The sequence below is a fragment of the Lathamus discolor genome, chromosome 1, assembly GCF_037157495.1.
Source record: "Lathamus discolor isolate bLatDis1 chromosome 1, bLatDis1.hap1, whole genome shotgun sequence".
NCBI lineage: Eukaryota > Metazoa > Chordata > Aves > Psittaciformes > Psittacidae > Lathamus > Lathamus discolor.
Window position 1 is genome coordinate 17,494,620 of NC_088884.1, and position 24,883 is coordinate 17,519,502.

The 24,883-nt window shown below is 41.7% G+C and overlaps 1 protein-coding gene across 6 annotated transcripts in view; it reads left to right on the forward strand.

Annotated features, from left to right (window-relative positions):
* Nucleotides 1–24,883, forward strand: part of ST7 (suppression of tumorigenicity 7) — a 147,761-nt gene that overhangs the window by 71,887 nt on the left and 50,991 nt on the right. For 4 of the 6 annotated variants that reach the window (XM_065658785.1, XM_065699808.1, XM_065699897.1 and 1 more), the window contains exons 2-7: nt 5,190–5,272; nt 13,894–14,053; nt 18,953–19,007; nt 19,467–19,582; nt 20,739–20,814; nt 23,829–23,983. In XM_065658785.1, coding sequence (XP_065514857.1) covers nt 5,190–5,272; nt 13,894–14,053; nt 18,953–19,007; nt 19,467–19,582; nt 20,739–20,814; nt 23,829–23,983 — 645 coding nt within the window. Of the gene's footprint in view, nt 1–5,189; nt 5,273–13,893; nt 14,054–17,089; nt 17,112–18,952; nt 19,008–19,466; nt 19,583–20,738; nt 20,815–23,828; nt 23,984–24,883 lie in introns of those variants that run through there. The other 2 variants (XM_065658872.1, XM_065658960.1) reach the window with 2 other exon arrangements.

Sequence of the window (24,883 nt, forward strand, 5' to 3'; positions counted from 1 at the left end):
TCTTCACCGCTGCAACCAGTTGGAATCAGGGGGTTGCATTAATCCATGCAGTGAAGCCAATGTGAGATAAGCCAGTCACTGCTGCGTCGTCTGTATCGTTTTTGAACACTAGCTTGAATGAATGGTTGCAGTGAAAAGAAGCTGAATTGCTGTGTCACAGGTCTTCAGCAACAGGTTTCTTAGCTTGTTGCCTGTCTAAAGGATTTGGGCTCTTGGCACTGGTGTTACAAGAATTTGCATTGGTCTGCATACTAAGCAAATACAGCAAAATTTCTTAGTGACACACGTTTCAGCCATGATGACTTAAGGATCAGTAACGTAGTGGAAGGACTCTGTGACCATAAGCTTTTCTGTGATTTCTGGCCATTTGTTCTTATAAAACTTACCACTGTACCCAGAAACCTTGTCTCACTCAGAGCATAGTTATTATACTCAGTTACTGACATATATTTAATTTTATCTGTATTTTCAGGGAATTGTTTTTCTTCTTAAAAGTGCCTTAAATCATGCAGTCCTGTCTTCGCTCTGTTTATGTGTATGATTTCTGTAACATTGCTATTAAATTTTTATTTGCATCTAGTGTGCAAGCTACATAGTCTCACATTCAGAAGTAGGTAATGGGCCTGTCATTTTAGTATATCCACACGTGGGAATAGCAGGCAGTTTGCAGTGTTCCCTCTCCTAGTGATCTTCTAATGTAATTAACTTATACAGCAGCACGATGATATTTTAAGCAGTTTAACCCCATTATTTCTCTCCTACTTGGGTTCCTCACATGCCTGAAATCTGAATGCCTCAAGTCCTTGAAGAAATGTTTTAAACAACATAGTTTTTATCACCTTGAGTGATACATTGTATGCGATTTGATGATTTTGTTGCTTGAAAAATGTCTGGATTTTCCTCTCCTGTTTATTCCCATGTTCAGAATGAATCATGAATATTGGCAATGAATAACATACATAACAGGAATGAAATGGCATCAGCTTTCAAGAACATTTCAGTCGCCTCTTTTGATTAGCCTCAACAGGAAATCTGAGTTATGACTTGTGTGCTTTTTTAGCTTGTCTGCCGTGAACCAAATACGATGTAAATTCATCTCTGTGAGCATGCACAGTTAACAATGGAATAATAGTCCTTCCCTAGATATTATACAATAGGATGGAATGATTCACCAATGTAATGTAGGCACCTTTGGAAATGTAAATAGTGCCTTATTCTGGGTGACTCAGGCATGATTAAAATAAAAGCAATAAAGAGAAGGGAAGAGAGAGGGGGGTGGGTATTTACAAGACCAGGAGCTTCTCACAAGCACACATACTTGGCTTGTTTAGACATCATTTACAGGTCATTTTGGTTGTCTTGAAATAATAAAACAAACAAACAAAACCAACAAACCAAAACAGGCTGTACTGTATTCCATTATCTCTGCTAACACACCTAAAATAAATCGTTCATCATCTGAAGCCTGTAGAAATAATCAGGTTTTGACAGTAATTTCAGATGAGTTGGCACTGTAGGAACATCAGGCAAGTTTCTTTCTCTAGGTACTCCTTAGTTGCCCTTTTTAAGTCCTACCAAGTTACAGAGATGATATTCCAAGCTGAATAGCTGCACCATCTTCCCTTTGTGGACAGACATAATTAGGCACACACAGGCATGTTCTGAATTCAGAAGAAAGGATGTACAGTGCCACCTTTCCCTGGTGATTCTACTTGGCTTCTTTATTCTGCAGTCATTGCAGTTCATTCTGCTGGCATTGTCAAATCTCATTTTTTGGAAATCTGTCTCTGCTCCCCAGTCCCCAGGATTAGACAGTTTAAAAGGAGAGAGGAGAAAAATACTGCTATCCAGAATTTAGGCAGATGGACATTTAGCATTGTCTAATGATGCTAGTTTACTGCAGCACACTGGAGGAAACCTGAGTTCACTACAGGATAGAGACATTTGATATGATAATGATTTCTGCATTGCCAGAATGGTGACTGTAAAGAAATGCTTCCTTATGGATAATGATATATATCAGATAACCCCAAAACATGTTGATTTTTACTTCTGGTATTAATATAATGAAACCTAAGCCTTGATGTAGCTTCCACTGAAACAATTACTGAATTCTCATTAAGTTCAGAATAAAAACAGTCTGTCCGCAGATCCTCCAGTGCTTTGTTTTACTGTTTTGGAGGTGTTTCTTATAAAGTGTTTGCTTTTGTTAATATTTATGGACACAAAGGGCCTGGGAAAGTAACTAATAATTTGCAAAAGTTGATAGATCTCTTAATAAACAGAATATTCTTATATTTAATGAGTAGTAATAAGAATGGCGAAAGGATTAGGGAGATACAGTCCAGATAAGCAGCTCTGGTACTTAAATGCAACTGTAGCAAATGTACTGGGCTACTCCAGGTGGCTGGTAGTCCAGCCCATACAATCTAAAAGCATCCAGTGCTGTATCTGTTCGCCTTGCCCACTCCCATGGTTAAGCTGTAAAAGGGAAGTGAAAATCATAAAGGAGCACCAGTATACATGCAAGCAAATAAGAAAGCAGTAACAATGGTGCACGTGACACATAAATTAAATCCTGTCTTCATTAAGGTCACAGAGTTTGTCTATGAATCAGTATACACTGCTTGTGAAAGAGTGGTGATGGAGAGAAGCTAACAGCATTTCTTAAGAGCCTCATTTATTCTACTCCATTGATAAGCTCCATGGAGCTGATCTGATGAGGGGGCTCTTCAAAATTGAAATGCATTTCTGAAAGGAAATTCTATTGATGGCAGTCAGTAATGATGAGTATCTCATCACTGGTTAAGAAACTTTGTTGTCTTTGCAGCACTTCTTAGTGAAACAGGCAATAGGAATTTAAAACAAATAGACTATATCCATATTCAGTGGATAGCCTCATGGAGAATCTTCTAAAACACAGCAGATTTAGGTGGCTTCACAACTTGGAAATCAAGTTTCCTCTAGGGTAATGGGAAAATTTTCCCAGTTTAATAGAAGAAATGCCAGCATTCCAGGAGCTGTGAAGCTGTGGCGGAGGAGTGGGAGAGAAAGCATGGCCTGGCTTTTCATGTTATTGTTGGCACAGCAGCAGCACTGTGCTGCATGGGAGCTATGAACATCTATATCCCATCAGAGCATATACTCTCTCCGGAATATCCTGACCTAAGCAGAGGAAGTAATTTCACTGGCAGTCTGAAATTTCCCCAGTGACATAGTTTGATTATGTCTGTGGCTTACATTTGCATTCCAGAATGAGGAATGTTTCTTCTAAAGGAATCATGGTGGTTGGCAGAAGCCAAAGCTATTTCAGTCTCTCCATTCCTCTTCCTTCTTAGCAGGTACTGGGGCTAGAGAAAGCAGGGACTGCTATTTCAAAGGCAGCTTGTATTAGGCATATGAAAATAAAACAAACAGAAAGAATGGGAACAGTAAAAAAAGAAATAAGATGTGGGAAAACCCCAACTATTGAGCCAGAGCCAGCATAAATCAGTGTAGCTGTACTGCACACAGTAAAATTGGGGATATTATCCTTATTTACACTAGCTGAGAATCTGACATCTAATTCATCTGTGAAAGAAAATGTACAGTGGAATTAAACCCCACCAAACTATTTTTTTTTTTTGCTGTACCAGCTCAGTGCTTAATGCCACTCCAGCGGAGCAGAAAATGACACTTCCATTTTAACAATTTATGACTTTTTCAAGAAAAAATACAGAAAATATGCAGCCAAAACCCAAACAAAGTAGCTGAATTGCAGGGTTTCAGTCTCTTTTAGTGATACATTTCTGGAAGGCAATTTTCTGTTTTACTGGTCATGGAAAATTAATCATATGTTTGATGATTTGTATCCTGCTGTTGTAATCTTCTCTTCTTTTTTTTTTTTGGCTCCATATTATTTAATCTCAGTAAATGTCATTTCTCAAGAGAACAGGATGAACTGAGGGCCTCCCATCTATGTATCCATATCTTTTTATCAGCATTTTTTAATGACTGGTAGACTGATACAAGCCTTTTAAATTTAACAGCTAACTGGTGTCAGTTCCCTCTTCAGTCATGGATGCATGTATGTATACAAATATATGTGTGTGTGTGTGTGCGTGTGTATATACATATATGTGCATATGTTTGAGAAATACTTCAGCACTGGCAGTGTAAAAATAAACAGTAGTTTTTTTTTTACAGAAGATATTCTAACCTTTCAGGTAGTTTAATACAGAAAGTTTTCATTTGTGGAAGATGGAGGTGAGGGGAAGTTGAGAGTTTTCTTTAAACATCTAGAATTTCATGGAAGAGCTCCAGTTCTCCTTAGTAGCTTCTGTAGAGTGATCCAAAACCTATAAAAACATTATTTTATTCTCTTAAGGACACAGAGATATTTTTTTTTTGGGGGGGGGGGGAGGCGGGGCTGAGCACGACTACCTGGGGATTCTCTCAGCAGCTTTAGTCAGGATATGACTAGAAAAGCTCTTTGAATTTCCAGAAGCCCATACAGATGGAACTGCCATTCCTTGTAGCTTCTCTGGCTTTGCTTCTGCCCTAGATTTCAGACAATCTGTATAGCTATCGTGATTTTCACCCCTAATTGTCAAAAAGCCAGTTAGGTCTTCTCCTAATCTGTTATTTGCATTTACTCAGTGTTCTCATACTGAGTGGTTCACCAACTTTAATGAAGTGTAATGAATTAGGGAAATGCTATTTATTATAATTTACTTAATAAAACAGGAACCAAGGTAATGAGAAATAAAAGGCTTTTAAAAACTTGTCCAGATGCACCAAGATCGTGCAGGATGTTGAGATAGTGTTGAATGCAGAACAATGAGATCGACCCCTAAAATTTCTAACTGCAGCGGAGTAGCAAACGCAGTAATGTCTTCCATGTAATGTGGGGAATCCTGAACTCAATGTCAGTGGAGCTTGGACTGGAACAGGAAAGACCTGAATGTGTGTGTAGCTATTTTCCAATGCATTGTGGCTGACTCTGTTATGAAAACAAAATTCTGCACGTGGCAGGCTAATTCTGTATCACATGTTAGGCAGATGGAACAGGATGCTTTTTAAAATTTGTCTTTTTTACCAAAAGTAAGGTAATAACTTATCTGTGGTTGGAAAGCAGTTGGGAGGAGGGGACACATGTAGAGAACATGTCCTGCTCTTGTACTCATGGTTTCCTCTCTTTTCTTTTCCAGTGAGTATGTTTTTGAACACATTAACCCCCAAGTTCTATGTTGCCCTGACAGGCACTTCCTCATTAATCTCTGGACTTATTTTGGTAAGTACTAGATACATTAATATTACTTTATAAATTAGTATCGTTATCCAGAATGGGATTTCAGACTTTATCCAGATTAATGGGTGTCTTTTTTCCCCCTTACACTTACATTTCTGCAGAACATAAAATTTGTATTTCTTTATGGAAAAGAAAGTATATTCTTTTTTACTGTGGGAACAAAATAAAAATGTTTCAGTGCTATATGTCTTTGAAGAAAAAAAGTCTTGAAAGTCAGTGTGCCCCACTAACAACCTTATAGTAATTCTTAACAAGCGTTTGCACATCAGGTGTTTCAGACCGAGCCTTTGGTGACATGGTTTAGTGTGAGGTGTCCCTGCCCACGGCAGGGGAGTTGGAACTAGGTGATCTTAAGGTCCTTTCCAACCCTAACTATTCTATGATTCTAAGTACTACAGAAATAAAAAGGCAGGTAAAAAGATGAGGAGAAGAGGTTCCAACTGTCTCAGCTTAATTACAGCAGGATCCTAATTAGACTGTATCAGTTTGGTGTGGGAAATCCACACCTCTCACTTCCACATTGCCTGTAGCTGGTGTAGACAAAGAAATGGCATCCTTAACTTCTGAATGCATGTGAGACTTATTCCTTAGATGATTTCAGGTATAAACCATCAGGTGCACTGCTGCTGTGCCTTGCTCTTGGGTTTCCTTGTAGCAGAAGGCAACTACTTTATGTCTGCACCTTGGGCATTCATCACTCTTGTATGGATTGAGCCCCAAAGCACAGGACAGAGCTCCAGAGATATCAACGCTTCTTTCAGCATAGAAACAGGAGCCCAGCATTTAAGACTTGGATTCAGTTCTTCACAACTCAAATGCATGGAAGGAAAATACTGACTGTTTCATTCAGTACTGTCACTCAGAAAGAAGAAATGTTTAAAAGGCTGGGCCCCATTCACCAAGATGAGAAGGAATGAGAGAAATATGGTTCCATAGGCACAATTCCATACTAGAGAGTGAAGACAGAGGGAGGAGGTGGCACAAAAAAGACAGTTTGTGCCTTAAGAAAATACCTTACAGAATCAAACAGGAACAAAAACCCTGAAGAGAGAACAAATAATCTGTAACTAAATTCTGTGTATAGCATGATTGCAAGTGTAGCTACATTTTATAGTGTAGTTATGAGGGCAGTTTCTGAAGAATAAGTCCAGTAGGAGACTTGTAAGCAAGAAATTTCTAAGTGCTGTACTTAGATGGGAAGTACAAAAAGAAAGTGGCAAAGAGTTTCCAAGAGTGTGATACGAAGAAGGGGCAAAAGAAGACTGATAGAAGCCTTCCAAGAAGAGATTAGACTGAGCAAGCCTTAACCGAAAAAAAAATTAATCACTAAATGCTGTATGACGAAGTCCATTATGATCAAGTTGAAGGGACAGTGAGGTGATGGAGGCATAGACACAGACTGAAAGAAGATTGAAAGCCTTTTTTTTGTGGACCTTTACTACTGCTACCAGTTGTTGTTTGCTTTTCATATGCCACCGTCCTAACGGTGCAAAAGATACATAGGCCTGGCAGGTAACAGCCAGGAAACCTAGATTGTAGGGACCAGTGTCCAAGAGGAACGTGTGGTCTGTAAATTGGATAATGAAAAAGGAACTCAGCAGACACAATCATGGAAAGAAGAAACTGCAAGTTGAACAACCATACATCAGGAAAGACTGCTGAGTAAGTCCTAGCGAGGTAGTGCTAGTCTGTCACTAGCCCGTTGTGGTTCAGATTAATCATCTCTTAATTGTCTTGCTGTTTACCAATGGCCCAGTAACATGCTGAATTGCTCTTATGACCACACACTTACTTGTCACACTAAACAGCAGCTTCAGTTCTAAAGGATTCTTACTCCTGCTAATGGTATTCAGTGAAACTCATCTATAAAATAAACATTCTCTTGTCAAAACTGCATCACTGGGGTATTTTTCAGTATAGATGTACTAATATTCCTTGGAATTTTCCACCATATGGTCTGGCAGATTTCTTTCCATTATCAGTTGGCTGCAGTTCCTAATCAGAAGGAGAAATCACAGCACTGCAGGTTATGAAATTATGGAAAATTCCATCATTTCAGAAGTGTGGTAACGGATAGGAAAGTGAATGCTTTTCCTATTTCATGTTTGATTCATGTAACAATGACTGTGCAGAGTTCAGCTTTGGGCAGTTGCATGCTATGTGACTCCTTTGCGAAACACTACTCTCCCTTCTTATTTTGTCTGTTACTTTGTTTTCATTCTTTAGGTGAAATTCTGGCTTTGCTGTAGGCAACGTGACTTAAATGAAGCAAGGATTTCAGGCTTTCTTTTCTGCATAGCTCAGAACTGTACAGAAAATACTTTTCTATCTCAAGCATTCTCCCCAGTAATTACTTGACTACAGCACAGTTTAAAATGAACAGTTCAGCATATACTCAGTTCATGCCTGCATTATTTTAGGTATCAAAACCAGGAACCAGATTAAGTTCCAAGCTGCATTAGAAATATTGTATTGGAAAGTTGGTTCTGCCACAGTTACTTTTAATCCAGTAAAAAACAGAGTTCTGTCTCACAGAATACAATGAGCTGCATTGTGTTCAGTGTTTGAGAGGCAAAGGTTTTCCACAGGTAGGGTAATAAAACTGTCATGAAACACAGCTGACATCCAGTAAATGCTGTGAACTGGAACTATGTAAATGCCACTGAGATTTCTAAATAAGGCTGTGTATTTAACATACAGTTATCACCAGAGTGAAAGCTGGTTAGCAAGTGCAGGTGGCATTTGCACTGCAAACTGAAGGAGTCTCAGTTCTAACAAAGCACAGGCAGAAGTGAACCCCAGTCTTGAATCTCCACCAAGAATGCCTTGTTATTCTACTTCAGAGCTTGGGACAATAACAAGAGTTTTCTGCTACACAATGAGAAACATTCTGCAATGAACAAATACCTGGTCTTTCAGAGAAAAGAATTAGAAACCAAATCTACAGAGGCAGAGCATGGGTGCTGCGTCGTCACAGTGGCTAGCACTGAGCAGCTGGGCTCTCTGCTACTGCCTGAGTGTGTGTATAGTATGTGAGAGTCCCAGCCTTTTGTAGCCAACAGTACTCGTACAGGAAGTCTCAGAGGACCTGAGTAACCCAGAAGGGACCTCTCATTTTCTGTAGGTACTAAGTGGTGTTCTGCTTGTTTCATTACCTTTGTGTAGTCTGCTGCAGAGGGGCAGAAAGGTGACTGAGTTCTGGGTGTTGCCACAGATTCCAAGAGAGTCTGACAATTGTGCAGAGACAATCTTTGGTGGCTGAAAAGTGATACCTGGTAATTGTTCAAAGTTCCTGCTCTGCTCAGCAGAGGCTGACAGGTCAGGGAGGGCACAGTCCCTGTGGGGAGTTCCTAAGAAACTGGAAACACTCGCCAAGGAGCAGATGAGAGGGGAAGGGTCTGTAGGAATGTGGGCTATAATACAGTCCACAGACAAGAGAGAGGTATCATAAGTAACTGGGGTCTACCCAGTGTTGAGAGAAGTCCTACACTTAGCCTTAAGTGCCTATAATATAAGCAGTATATTACTTTCTTTCCCATTTCTCTATTTCCAGAGGTAGATGAAGTGTTAATAGCTGCTCATTAGCACTGCATGTGTCTTCCTTGTCATGCTGACTTCTTGAGATATGACAAGGAGGTGTTCGGTAACCAGGAACAGAGCCTAAGAGGATAATAAACTGGTGTATTTAATCCAGAAGGAATGGAGCTGCATAGCCTTCAAGACTGTTGTTAAGGGCACTGAAAGCATGGTCAGAAGCATACTGTTTCCTAGAACCAAGCTGGGCAGGACTGGAAGATCTGCTTGAGTTGCTGGCTACCCGTAACAGCTAGGTAAAACAGACCTGGGACTTGCATTTTTTGGAAGGCAAGTAACAGTGTATAGTTACATCCATATGGATAAACACTCTTGCCTCTCAAAACAGGATGATCTTTTCCATACTGTTTACTGGAAACCGCCCCTGGGCTTTGATATCCCTAGAACGTGTCCAGTCATTGCCTTGGAGATTGGCACAGGCCAGGCAGCATGCTAGCAAACAAACAGTACGGATGATAGAGCCAGCGAAACCTGTGCTGTGGTCCTGTTTTATTTATCAAATAGGCTTAACTGTGGAATCAAGTACTACTATTGATATCCTGTTCCTCAAGAGAGTAAATTTCATTTAAATCCATTAGATGGTTGTTACCACTGAGGTAACTGTATTAGGAGAGTACTCCAAATCTTACTCTTCAGAGACCTGGAAGAGGCCTAATGAAAACTCGGAGCTGTGGAAGTTGCTCCTATAGTGCTTCTCTTGAAGACATGTACCCTAGAAGAGGACTACAGAGATCACTGTAAGAGAGGATGCCTGTCTTGGGTATGATTAACGGGAAAGCATAATTCAAAACACTGATAGACATCACTACTTGGTTCAGTGAGAACCACCATCAAAACCATCCCTTGTGAACCGGTGCATTTATGATACAATATCTGTTCTGAAAAACCAGGCGGGAAGCTCAGATATACAAGTGATACAGAACAGATTTGTTGCTACACAGAGAAATAAAATGATCCAGGATTTAGAGCAGAGATAAGAAAGAGGATGACTGCAACATTTTCATTGCACAGGGGAAGAGAAGTATCTGCCCAGAGAAGCAAAGGCAAAAAAAGTCCAAAGCAAATACCTGAAATGCATTGAGAAGACTTACGAGTGATTAACCAGCTTACTTAACCCAAATATATTTGTCACCTTCAGGTTGCTTTTTCATAGCCATGCATTTTTAAAAATCATCAGTAAGGATTTTCCAAAACAAATATTCTTACATTAAGCATTTTACTCAATACTAGATTAAAAAATTCTAGATCTGGATTTCTTTAAATGTTCAGAACAGGGTTTCAACTTGGCCTTTGTGAACATAATGGAGATGTTTGACCCTGCTCCAGTTTGAAAGCACAGGCACCAAATAGAAAGAGCCCACAGAAGTCTGGTACTCCTGAGGAGGGGACAAGCTTTGTGAAGATGAGCTTCCCTCCCACTGTATCTATGCCAGAAGTGAGGTAGCCTTATCTTTCAGAAGTGGTGCGGAAATGATCTTTCTCCTTAATTTCCTCTCTGATCCAGATCTCTTTCAATGGGTAATTAATTAAGCCTTATAGTCAGCTATTGTTCTGCAGATACCTCTCATTTGCTGAAGTGTGAAAAGCTTGCTGACTTCACATTGCTCTCAGACTGGCTGGTGCAGTTAGAAATTAATTTGATTTGCAGAAATCGGGTTTCAAAACAGCTGACACTGAGAAAGGTATAAAAATTCTGCAAAGAGAATTTATTGTTTTGACTTCAGTACCAGGTTACAGATTACATTCTCATACACCCTGAACAAACCACTCCAAGCAAAGACTTATTATGATGATGATTTATGACTTCAATTTCTAAGAAACTCTGTGCATTGAGATCTAGCTGATGTTTCCTGGCACTGGATTCACTCAACATTGTAAATATTTTTAAAGCTGCCTTAAACAATTTAGGAGCTTTAATGTCATTTTTAAAAGCAATTAATGTAAGTCTAGCGAGGCAGACTTACAGCTGTGTCACATGTTTCAGCAAGTCTCTGTCACTTAGCTGAACTGTAATATTTACCACACGTATCCACATTCTTTCTGCTCGTACTCTCAGTTTCACTGAAATTCAGTGTGACACTTTTCCAGCTGGTATATATTTGTGCAGGGCAAGTGGGCTCAAGCATGCTCTTGTGCTGCGCCACTCTCCCTCTCTGGGTTTTACTGACTTTTTATCGGAAAGCTGATTATGATTGAAATAACGACCAAGAATTTATTAGCACATTTGGAAAAATCTGTTTTTTTTCTTCTCCTACAGAAAGTACAAAGCTTGTTAGAATCATATCATCATAGAATCCTAGAATGGCTAGGGTTGGAAGGGACCTTAAAGATTCAGCTAGTTCCAACCCCCACTGCCATGGATACCGTTAGATATGGTCTATAACTGCCAAGAGATGTGAGCAGCCAGTCTGGCAGCTGTACTTCAGGCCCTGACTTATGTTATAGTGATAGTCTTACCGAGTGTCCCTTGCCTCAGTGTAAGACTATAATCTTTGATTCTAAACAGCCATTCCCTCTGAGGCCTTGGGCAGGTAGAACTTGACTGGTTCGAGCTTCAAAGTTTGCAAAGATAAAACAGAAACAGATGCTCACAGCAGATCTGGGACTTTTATCTTAACGGCACAGCCTTTCTCCCATAGTCAGCTGCATGCTGCCTGCTCTCATAGATCAGAAGATTTAAATTCTAAACACATTAGAAAGTGCTGTGTGCATAAGAGCATGAGAACAGCTAAAACCAAAGCTGGCATGCTCAGCCGTGCCAGCTCCCTGTCCACCATCTCCAGCATTTGGAGGCAGTGCTGCATGCCAGGGGAAGTATATCAGCAGTTACAGAACAAGTGTTCAGTGATAGTACCCCAGCACTCTGTCCCTGGCTCCTAGCATTCCCACCTGGGCACTGCTGCAAGCGCCTGCTGATGGAATGAGTACAGTGACAGAGGCACCATGGAGCCTGTGTATGGAGGAGCTGCCCTGGCTGTGCGGGTTTTTGGTGATTTGCCTAGGATGTCTTGCTCACAGAGATCTGGGTGTGTTTATGTTCTAGTTTCTCTGACCATCTGTTTATCTTCCCAAATGCTTGTGATCTCAGTGTGTTCACATAGCCTTCTGTCTTTTACTCATGAAGCTGATCTGTTCTTCCTTGTTGATGTCTCCTAGAAGAGTTTAGATTGTTTTGGGGACCAAGTGAACATCAAGGCTGCCAGGCACTCTTGTGTGAACTTGTCTCAAGTGGCCACCAGCTGCATTCCCACTCCATCCCAGTGCAGCTTTCTCCATATGAATGCTCTAGGTGCTTTAACAACACAGCTTCACATCTGGGAAGCCCCAGTGTGCAACACATTGGCCTGTCTTTTGGAAAGGAACATTTTCTTACTATGCCAGAAGGTTTATCTTCTGGGTTTCCCCCATGGAATGATTTAAAGGGAGCGGGGGTGATTATCTCTTGTCTACAGACAATCCCATGGAGGCAGAAGTCAGCTCGATTATAGAAAGAGTTCAAGAGAGCTAAAAAATGAAAACACATTGTGTGAGTGACAGTGTGAAGCCCAGGCAGAACCTCTCTGCAGCAGGTGGACTTCCACAAGTCCTTCCAGAGCCGGCTGACTCCTGGCTGGCACACCAGAAGCTGCTGGACAGCATGCTGATGGTGTCAGAGGTGTGAACACATTCCCTTCGCTGATTGTGCCTAGTCGTAAAAATTAATAAATAACCTTTTCTTTTTGTTGTTCTGGTAGATGTCTTGTAAAAGGTTGCAGCACTGGCATAAAACATGGAGGCACTGAGTAACGTCTAAAGGGCGAAGAGCATTCATTCACAATTTCTAGTGCAATCAGTATTACAAAGTACTGCCAAATTTTTCAAAACCCCTTTGATTTGCTTTTGTTCCAGTTGGTATGAAGACATTTGGGCGATGATTCAAGTGCAACTGCAAAATACACTCATTTTACATACTCGTTAGAAGTGCCTGTGCCTTTACAATTTTTACAGTCAGAACCTTTTTCCTGTTTATATGAAACAGTCTTCATTTCCAGGTTTATGTCGTTTCCCGAAATACATGTATTCTTACCCAAGAATAGAATTCCTCAGTGAAAATACTGCAACTCCATATTTATGTATATAATTTCAATTATAAGGGGTTCTTTGAGGCTGTGGAATGATTTTCCAAGTAGAGCTTTGTAAATATTTTTTTTTCACTGATCACTGAACCAAAATGCTGAAGATAAAATTAATTTGGCATCAGCCCAAGTCACCCAAACCAAACACAGTTCACAAACAAAATCACAGTTCAGTTGGGGGAAAAAAGCCCTGAAAAAAAGCCCAGGATTCAGCTGCCTGGAGTTTTTTAGGCATTTTTAACATTTTTTTTAATTAAACCCAGTAAACTCCTTTGGAAGCATTACTGGGAAAACAAGGAAACCTGCTTTTCCTCACTTTCCCTTGACTGCAGCGGGAGCTGGGGAAAGGCGAGGGGAGAGCATATTCCCGACTGCAGCATCCCATTTGCGTGGCTAGTGTCAGACAGGATCATCGAATCACAGGCTGGTTTGGGTTGGAAAGGACCTTAAAGCTCATCCACGACTACAAACCCCTGCCACGGGCAGGGACACTTTCCACAGGACCAGGTTGCTCACAGCCCTGTCCAGCCTGGCCTTGAACGGATGGAGCTGAGCTCCTGGTTTTGTTGTTATTTTTTCCCAGGAGTCAAAGAATGCGCCTAGCACTTTTAAATGCCTTAAAAAGAAATAATTTGACGTTGTGTTAAAAACAAAAATAAATCCCAGATTCCTTCTGCTGACGAGAGCGAGGTTTTTCACCCCTGTAAACCAGGTTTTTAAAGCGATTTGCCGGATTCGGCACAAACCAGGGTGGAATTTAAGCCGCCGGTATGCCGCCGGCCGGCCGGTTGGGCCGGGAACGCGGTGCCAGGTGCCCCTCTCAGGAGGCGAGGGCATGGAGGCGGGTGCCCGCGGCTGAGGCGCGCTGTGCGTGTGTGTGTGTGTGTGTTGCAGATCTTCGAGTGGTGGTACTTCCGCAAGTACGGCACCTCCTTCATCGAGCAGGTCTCGGTGAGCCACCTGCGACCCCTGCTGGGCGGGGTGGACAACAGCGCGCCCAGCGCCGCCAGCGCCGCCAACGGGGACGCGGACTCCAGCCGGCAGAGCGTGTCAGGTGAGCGGCGCCCCCCGCGCGGAGCCCCCTGCCGCGGCACCCCGGGCGCGCAGCGCGGGGAAGGCGGACGCGTGTGCCCGGGCTGTGCGCGCTCAGCAGGATGAAGCTGCTGGGTGCCGGCCGCGGCTCGGGTGAGTGGCGCAGCCGTCGTGCGCAGTCAGCCTCACCGCCCACAGGCGCTCCGCAGGCACCCCGCCCAGCCGCCGGCCAGGTCTGTTGTGGCAGCCTTGGGTAGCCTGCTGAAGGGAAGGCGCACGGAAGCGTAGAGTCAGCTAGGTTTGAAAAGACCTTTAAGACCATCAGGCCCAACCGTTACCCCAGGACTGCCAAATCTGCCACTAAGCCATGCCACTGAAGGCCTCGTCTACATGGTTGTTGGACACTTCCAGGGAGAATGATTCCACCACTTCCCTGGGCAGCCTGTTCCAATGCCTGAGCACCCTCTCTGTGGAGAATTTTTTTGCTAATATCCAGTCAAAGCCTTTCCTGGTCCAGCTTGAGGCCATTACTTGTTGTCTGATCTCTCGTTACTTGGGAGATCAACCTGCATCTCACTACAGACTCCTTTCAGGCGGTTGCAAAGAGCAGTAGAGTCCCCCTGAGCCTTCTCTTCTCCAGGCTAAACAACCCCAGGTCCCTCAGCTGTTCCCCATCAGTCGTGTGCTCCAGACCCTTCAGCAGCTTTGTTGCCCTTCTATGGACCTGCTATAGCACCTCAATGTCTCTCTTGTAGTGAGGGGCCCAGAACTGGACACAGTACTAGATGTACAGCCTCACCAGTGCCGAGTGCAGGGGTATGATCACTGCCCTGGTCTGCTGACCACACTGGTGCTGATACAGGCCAGGATGATGTTGGCCTTCTTGGCTGCCTGGCCACAAGCTGCTCACGTTCAGAACCCCCAGGTCATTTTCTGCTGAGCAGCTTTCCAGCCACTATTCCCAAGGCAGTAGCGTTGCATGGGGTTGTGGCAACAACAAACACCATCTTCTGCTGAGCCATGAGACCAGATAAGGCTTCCTTTAACTTGTTTTGCGGTCAGATGAAAGGCAGAGCTGCTTCATTAATTGTTCTGGCCAATTATCTTTTCTAATTCATGCAATGCTTATTACTGAGGCTGTGTTGCCAGTGCATCTGTTTCTGCCTTCTTCTAAAAGCCTTGCTAAATTACATGTGCTCTTTCTGCAATATAATTTTTAAAGGTAGGGAGTATTTTTATTTACATCTTTTGAAGAGTAAGTGTTGTTAAAAGAAAGAATCAGAAAAAGATGTCAGGAATGTCCATCTCCTTTTGTTTGCATCAGTTTATTTTTTAGATCATGTAAGTAGTATGTAAACAGATTTTACTTTAGTAAGTGGAAGCATAGCAACTTTTATAGCTTAAAGGCTTGTTCTGTTCCTGACTCTGCTACTAATTTGATTTGTGATTTTGAGCAAGTCATCACACAGTCAGGTTTTAAGAAAAGACATCCAGTAAAGACAAAGTTATATCAGAAGAAATTAGCCCTTATGCTATGGAGGGGAGGGTATCAGTTTTGAACTGAGGCAGCTTAAGTCCTGTTACAGCTCTGCCACAGGAGGATTATACCTGCAGGTCACTTCATTCACATTGCAGGGTTTGGGATTCTGCTGGGGAGCTTTGAGGCAGGTGTCTGATTGTCTGTAGATCATTTCTCAGAGAGACAAGCCATTCTGCCTAAAATGAATCAGCCTCCCATGTCCTGATCTTGCTGGACTGAAGACCTTGAGTCCCAGGAGAATTTGTCTCCATGCTTGGGTGACTCAGCTACCTGGAGAGGATGAATTGAAAACTTATCCATGACTGATGGAAGATGCTGAAATGCTGCTGGCTTGAGTTGGAAATACACGCTGTTAATGGAGGTCAGGGCAGGAGCATCTTGCCTTGTGTTCCTCATCTGTAAAATGAAGCTTACCTCTTTCAGCCCCAGCTTGGAATACAGACCATTATCTTAATATTGGACATTAATTCAGCTTTCATTAGGGATGTGCCCCTAGAACCAGTTACGGTTTCATTAAATTTATTTCCTCTGCAGACTTTTAAAATATATTAGAATTAACAAGTGAGGAAACATAAATGGAAAAAAAAAATAGTTATGGAGAAAACATAATTGTTTAGCAGCTGAGGTGCTTGTGTCTATACATGGCAACTTTTATTTCTTCTGTTCAGTGTTCATGAAAACAAGCAAGCAAAAATCAGCTTTGAATTCACAAGTTAAGTAAAACGAGTGGCCTCAAAAAGCCTTGCTCTCTATTGAGTATGTCAGGAAGCCTCCATATAGCACAGCAAATTCAACTCTCATCTTTCCCACCTGAGGAGAGGCTGTGAATAGTGGCACTGCATGGTCCAGGGTATTAGATTTGGTGAACTGGCAGAAAGCATGGGATGGATTATGAACAGCTGTGTGCCCTCATTAGTGTGATCAGTCACACCAGCAACTCTGAATTAACTCCTGTTGTTTTAAAGCAGAAGGCACAGTATTTTGAGTAATGAGGTTTGCTCAAGCACCCTGACTTTTCTGATATAAAGAAATAGTAAAGGAGTGTGTTTCAGTGCATTGGCATTTGAGGCTATGAGTTGGGACTGTCCCAGTGTCTCTCGATAGTGTGTCTGTACAGATAGCCTGTTACTCATGCCTTCAGAAAGATATTGTGCTCAAAATGTGATCATTGGACAAGGAACTAAAAGATTAGTAAGATTAGTCTTTAATAAATCCTTACTGTTTATATAAAATAAGGACATAGATATATTATTAGTTTGTAATGTAACAGAAAAGGCAACCTTTGCAATTTGCCATGCATCAACACTGGGGTTCTTTCACTATCCAACAAGGCAAAGACGGTTTTTTTGGTTGGCTCACCATGTTTCCTTATGTAGATGTTTGACTGTGGTTGAGTATTGGAGTAGATATTTTTGCCTTCAAAAGGTCAGAAGAATGGTTGTTGTACTGAGACCATGGTATCAGCAGATACCAAGATAAAAGGAGCGAAGAGCACATCATGTTTAACCAGACAGATGCCAGACTACCCACAGGACAGAAGGTGGTAATAAAATCCCTTCTTCACCTCCGCTTTTTGTTCCCCAGTTCTACCTTTCCCTGCAGCAGTACTGTAGTACTGCATACTTCAGATGAAGTGTAATGGCTTAAATTTGAATAAGATGAGCACTGTGGTCAAGTAGTTGTTGTCTGATCTTGTTGGTTGCAAATGAAATAAGCCAAGCCATTGAATTGTACCTCTGGAACTGAGAAGGCTGATGTTGATTTAACATTTACGAAGCTTTGAAATTCATATTATGTAAAAACTGTCCGATTGAAACTTGTCAAACGGATGTACCCTCTGGCAGTACAACTGAACAGCTGAATGTCAATTGAGTACTTCTGATTAAACCAGTAGAGCTTTCTAATATTAGCTACCTGCTGAAGTGGTTGCTTGAAAGACGCAGATGCATAGTCAATGCACTCACTCTTCCCAAACGTCTTCCCATTCACATCTCCCATGTTTCATGCATGTCTTAGGTAATGTAGGCAGCAAGCTGAGAGCCCATCTCCTATGGCACTTGACTAGTTTTTGTGTAGCTGTGGGTGTTGTTACATTATTGCAAATAATTCATGTAAAAACCTTTCTCTCTGTGCCACTTTAGCCTTATACTTGGAAGTGGGAGCTATGTCTATGAGAAAAGAGAAGGGCTGGATGTGCCGGTCTGTATTTCCACCTGTTTCTTTAATGAAACAGGCATAAAGGGAACAGGCATATTATATTACCAGGGTTGTATAAAGTACGGTAGATATCCTGCTGACTCAGTATTCCACCAAAAAACTGTTGCTCTGATATTTTAGAAATGATGTCACAAAATTTCAGAGGGAAAAGTGTGCTGGCTGGCTTTTGGTGGTGGAAGGCAGCTGGTGAAATGCTGGAGGGCCAATGCTGCTGCTGAGTTTTTGCACAGCACCACACAAGAGATCATCCAGTAGCATATATGTGGTGGAACATGTTGTTTCTCAGTGAGTCTTTGTGCAAATAGGAGGTTTGATTCTGGTCTTACCTTCACTGGAGTGAATTGTCTGTGTTGAAATGAAGAGAACAAGTCTGGTGTTAAAGGAAGAAAAGCCAGAATTAAGAGTTCACCTTTTCAAAAGCTATAGAAATTGATTTTTTTTTTTTTTTGACATTCCATTTTAAATTATGCTGTTGTGGATATTCTAATCTCTTCCTCCCTGTAGTGTGAAGAATTTGCATTTTTTTTGCCCAAGAGAAATGCATGAAATGCTTTTAGTGTTGCCAGACACTTGCAGTGCACTGAACTTTCTCTGCCAATCTGTTCAGCATCCTTTGTCAACCCTGGTATAACTTCATTAAGGTCAGCAGATGTTGCTATGGATCTTCTAGCTCATGAGCTAAGAAGGAATTACATTTGGCAACTGGAGCTGAGATGCTCATTGATTTACAGTATTAACTGGACAGTGAATTTTTTCTGTAGAAATAACAAGTCTGTAGGGGCTGAGTTAATTGCTGGTTTTCAGTGCAATAACCCAGTGTGATCCCTGTTCATTTCTGCATTATGGTAAATGCATGGCCTAGAACTAATCAGTATTATCTTTTCATCTGGCATTTGGAGCTTTGCTAGTGGTTGTTTGTCTGGAATGATTATATTTGTTGACACTAATTTATAATGGAGTTACTATTTTAAAAGGGAAAACAGTCTGGTTACCTACATCTCTGTGCTTTGATTTGTTTTGGTTTTTTTCTGCCTTCATTTGTACTTATAAAAAATCTAAGTCATTTGATAAGGCTCATTAGAACGTAACTGATGTTTCTGATAAACTTCAATTACCATTGTAATTTGGCAGAGATTCATTATTGTGTATTTCTGTTTATGACAGAATGCAAAGTCTGGCGAAATCCTTTAAATCTGTTCAGAGGAGCGGAATATAATCGGTAAGTGCTACGATGTTCCAGTCTCAGGCATAGTACTGTGTTAAGGACCTTAACTGTACTTTTCCATTAATCTAACTCAGAGATGGAAAACCAAACCCAGCTGCGGACACGTACTCATGCCAGGTTTCTCTGTCATTTGTGAAATGTTTCTGAATGAAATCAGAATTCATGCTCATGCATACATTTTTGGTGACCTTATAATAGAAAAAACTGGTACTATTAAGTAATTCTGTTCAAATCAGTTATAGCAAACAGCCTAATGCATTATATCTTGATTTCATGTAGTCTTAGTGTTTGAGTATGTGTATTACTGATTTCCAGTGTTTGCTTTCCAACATCCTTACTAGCTTAGGTTCAACTGCTGTCATTCCATCTCTAATGTCTAGGATTCTTTCCTAGATTAATTTTGCTGAATGTGATCCCATCAGCCAAAATGTCTGTTTGTTGGCATGTTTGCAGGTATACATGGGTGACAGGGAGAGAACCTTTGACTTACTACGATATGAATCTTTCAGCACAGGACCATCAGACATTCTTCACATGTGACACGGATCATTTACGGCCTGCAGATGCTAGTAAGAGACTTGTGAACAACCGTTTTTGCTAATAGGTTAATGATTGTTTCAAACTGATGCAAAAAAAATGCAGTCAGACGTCAGTTCTCTGAGGTAGATAGGGAAAGGTAGAAGTTTGAGCATGGAAAGCCATGGCGGTTGGATTTACGGTATTCTGAATCTGAACATGTATCTATATAGGTATAAACCTGTCTAATTTGTGTCACTGTTTTGTTCTGCTGTCTTGCTGAAGTCATTCAAGGTACCGTTTGCAAGTGTAAAAACTTGTTTTTTCCTCCTGTTTCTAGCAGTGGCTTCAAACATGTATAACTTGACGTGCCTCCAGCTGCACTGTAGCATGTTGACTTGCATTACCCAGGTCCCATTTAGTCTATGATGACAGAAGACAGAGCTTATGTAAAACCTGAGTCCTGTTTTTCGTTCCCTGATGTAGTTAGAAGCTCTGTAAAAAAATGGGAACAACGCATTTACAACTGAATTTGTATAAGCAGCTTTAGTTGTGTTAAGCCATTACTGTTAAATCCACATGCAGACTTTGGTTCTGGTAAAAATGTATGACAGTGATTTCAATCATCAGAATTTGCCTCTGAAGAGACAAATCTTTGTCTCTTAGGAAGGGAGAGGTACTGACAGTTAGGTTCTCCATTCTGAGGGCATAATTCAAAGGAGAACATACTGTTTTGTCACACAATAAATATAAATCTTGTTTTCTGAACTCAGTGGGGTAATTACAAGAATGTCTGATTAGCCTGGATGTTGTTGCCATTTAACATTCACCTAAAGCAGCAGCAAAGTAAGGAAATAGAAGAAGTAAGAAAGCCATCTATTCTTGTATTCTTTTGTGCCCTGTGGGATCTACTACCCCAAGAGAAAAAAGCTGCTTGTTACCTCTCTATGTGACAGTGCAGATGGCATGATCTCTTAACTGGATTTTCCCATGGAAAAAAGTTTGATTAAATGAAAAAATAAAGCTGAATATTTAGGGGAAAAAAGCTCTTGTTGAGTATGTATCTTTCAAGTGATCACTGAGTTCTTGGAAATGCTCTGGAGTGAGTCAGGCTGAGAGCAATAAATTCTGCTGTTCTAATGCAGTAGATTCTCCTTGTTAACGCCGTAATGACTGATATGCCCCTGTTCTGCTTTGTTTATTGAATAGTAATGCAAAAAGCCTGGAGAGAGAGAAACCCCCAAGCCCGAATTTCTGCAGCACATGAAGCTTTGGAATTGAATGAGTGAGTGACAACAACATTAACATTTATTTCCTGTCATTTAAAAATCCATTTGATGGTAGCTTAAGGCAGGGGGTTTGCGACAGCAATTTTTAATCATGATTACAGGCCTGTCACAGGAGGGCCTACAATGGGAGCAAAAAAGCACAGCTGCATGTTGTGCTAGCCACCCAGAAGATCCTTAGGGCAGTGGTGACAATGGGATTCTTCCTGTTGATGTCAGTGGGCTTTGGATTGGCACAGCAAAGTATTAATTTAAGTTGCCTCCTAATGAGCATGTGAAGCACGACTTTATGGGATGGAGAGTTTCGTTTTGGATTTTTCAGACATCCTGAAGACAGGCAAGAAAGAAGGGATTCATAAACACCTTCAGAAATATTCATTTCATATTGAGAGAGAATATGATGTAATTTTCTGGGACTTTCCGCTTTTCGAGTCTGGTACTTATTTTCTCAGTGAGAAGTGTAATATCCCACAGTAAACGCAGTGCTGTGGTGATTTACTGGCATGGTTAAGTGCATAAAGCAGAGAGACTCCCTTAGCTTGCTGTCAGAGATTACTGCATTCTTGAATTCCATGAACTGATGCCTTACAGATTGTCCTTCATGTGTTTCATCAGAAGAAAAAGAATTGTTTGTACCTGGACAGCAGTTTAACTGAGGGAGCACGTAGCATAAAAGGCTTTTGCAGAAGTATGCCTATCCCGTTCACTCACATATCACAGAATGGCAATGAAGGTTGGCGGGGATCTCTGGAGATACCTGGTTCAACCCTCCCCAGTCAAGCATAGTGACCTGCAGCACATTGCACAGGACCATGTCCAGGACAACCTCTGCCAGTGCTCAGTCACCCTCTCAGTAAAAAAGTGTTTCCTGATATTCAGACAGAGCCTCCTGTGTTTCAGTTTGTGTGCTTTGCCTCTGGTCCTGTAACTGGACACCATTGGAAAGAGCCTGGTCCATCCTCTTTGCACCCTCTAATCAATGATTTACAACTATTGATGAGATCCCCTCAAGCCTTCTCGCCTCCAGGCTTCAGTCTCAGAGCACTTAGTCCTTCCTCATATGTGAGGTGCTCCAGTCACTTAATCATCTTCACGGCCCTTTGCCGGACTCTCTTGTATTGTCTTGTACTTGTCCTCTTGTACTGGGGAGCTCAGAACTGGACTCAGCACTCCCGGAGTGGCCTCACTAGTGCTGACTAGAGGGGAAGGATCAACTTCCTTGACCTGCTGACAACGCTCCTCCTAATATAGCTCATCCACATTCTTTGCTGGAAGGGCACATTGCTAGGTAGTGGTCAACTTGGGTATCCATGAAGACACCCAGATCTTCTTCTGTCAAGCTGCTTTCCAGTTGGGTGGTGCACAACAACTAGTTGTGCCTGGAATCTTGTTTTCACTCAGACATGGTATTTCTTGTTCCTCACCTGATGACCCTTTGTGAAACTCAATTACAGGCAGTTGCAGCCTGATTCTATTTCTGTATAAAGAATAATTTTATCAGCATTGTGCTTTGTATTGGAAAGAAGTCAACAGCTATAACCCACCTAACTTCACCTGTAAATTGTGGCCATTGATTTTAAAGTAGTTACCTGGGCTCCCTCTACAGTCAATGGGAGACACACTTCCGGTCAGCAATTCAGCCTGTTCTTAGAGATCTTTAAACGTGGAATGAATGACTTTGTCAAGGTGCTTCTTGATGGAGATGGAGGGGCACAGATAATTAAGAGATGTAAATTAGACAGCTAAAAGCTGGATGAAGTGACTTCCACCATGCATTTCACCTTTCTGTGTATTCCTGAAGCTGCTTTCCTGTTTTGTGGCTTGCTTGGGGTTTTTTGTTTTGATTTTTAATCTCTACAATTACATTCATGATCTGTTCTTTGCATATGGCAAGTGTTACAGGTCTACTGATCCTTTTTAGACCATTGCAGTAATGGAGACATTTTGTGTTAATCATAGAATCATAGAATGGTTAGGATTGGTGGGAACCTTAAAAATAGTCTAGTTCCAATGTGGCAGGGACACCTCCCACTAGACTAGGTTGATCAAAGCCCCATCCAACCTGGCCTTGAGCACTTCCAGGGATGGGGCATCCACAGCTTCTCTGGGTGACTGTTCCAGTGTCAACACCACTCTCAGTGAAGAATTTCTTCCTAATATCTAATCTAAATCTACTCTCTTTCAGTTTAAAGCCATTCCAACCTTGACGTATCACTACATGCCCTTGTAAAAAGTCCCTCTCCTGATCTCTTGTAGGCCTCCTTTAGTTATTGGAAGCTGCTCTAAGGTATCCCAAGAACTTTCTGTTCTCCAGGTTGAACTAGCACAACTTTCTCAGCCTGTCTTCACAGGAGAGGTGCTCCAGCCCTCTGAGCATCTTCTTGACTCTCCTCTGGACTCACTGGAGCAGGTCCATGTCCCTCTTGTGCTGGGAGCCACAGAGCTGAATGTAGCACTGAAGGTGGGGTCTCATGAAGGCAGAGTAGAGGGGCAGAATCACCTCCCTCAACCTGCTGGCCATGCTCCTTTTGATGCAGCCCAACATACTGGCTTTCTGTGCTACAAGTGCACACTGTTGGGTCATGTTGAGCCTCTCATCAGTCAACACCCCAGGTCCTTCTTCTCAGGGCTGCTGTCAATTCTCTGCCCAGCCTGTACTTGTGCACCAACCCTGGTGCAGGACTTTTCACGTACAACCATAGTGCATAAAACTAGTCTTCATTTCCAGAAGGAGTTTTAGTGTTGTAGGCCATGACTGCTTAGTGAGACAGTGCTTTACTTTCTGGGGCAGTTGTCAGTAGGTTTCCTGAAGTGGCTGAGTGATGCAGTACCTACAAATGAAAGTCGTGGTCTGGTAGCTAGAATATTTATTCATCAGAATAGTTCCTTAGAAAGTTATATGCACAAAGCTCCATGGCCTCTGTATCTGGTGCATCCTTGCCAGGCTGCATGTCTTTGTACAGCTTTCACTTCATGCAAATTTCTCATGTTTTTTCCTCTGATACTTTTGCAGGTGTGCTACTGCCTATATTCTCCTGGCTGAAGAGGAAGCAACAACAATTGTAGAAGCAGAGAAGCTGTTCAAGCAAGCTTTGAAAGCTGGAGAGGGCTGCTACAGGCGCAGTCAACAGTTACAGCACCATGGTGCCCAGTATGAAGCCCAACACAGTAAGTTTATTTGGAGGGTATAGCCATTTCTTAATGGAGAGAAGTTCCAGGGAGTTCTTTGGGTTTAGTTGTTTGTGTTTTTTCTTTTCCCTCTCATAACTATGTACTCAGCATTTAACATTGGCTGGAAAAGAGAGCCAGACTTCAGTGTTTTTGCTTGAGCTAGTAATGCTCTGATTAAGGATACACCTTTTCTTTTGTGTGCCAGAATATTGGAGCATGTACTTAACTGAATATAAAAGGTAGTAGAGCCAAAAGGTGTCAGAGATCTGTTAGTAAGAAAACGTTGGGCACTGGTTTAGGAAGTTGCTCATGGGCTCATGTTGTGAAAAGGCAGTAAAGAATGATGGAAACAGGAGTGAAGTGGTGCTTGGCCAGCTTCTTTCCATCAGCTGTGAGGGTAAATGCATATACCACATTGTTCTGTGTAAAAGTTAGTGAGACCCATTAACCAGTGTGACATTTGGAAAGTTAATTGCATACATCACGAAAAGTCACAGAAACATAAAAATTAACAACTGAATAATACAAATAATTGAAAGTATATTTAAAAGAAACTGAATAAGCAGATTTAGCTGCTGTGATGATATTTATTATATGCTTTTTAAACATAAGGAAAAACATGAGGATTCACTGCTAGTAAATGAATAAAAAGATAAATAAAGCAATCTCGGTTATTTCTAGTCTTAAATGGCTACCTCAGGCGAAAAATAACAGCAGTTACAGAAGTAGAAGCACTAACATATTTTGGGCATCTTCAAGTTTTCAGGACCTGAATTCAGAGCCTCTGGCTATCACATAATTTGAAGATTGCGGATCAGAATTGTACATAGTGAGATTGTCTGTGATCTCTGGTTTCAAAAGTGTACAGAAGTCTGTGCCTAAAACCCTGAGGTTTTA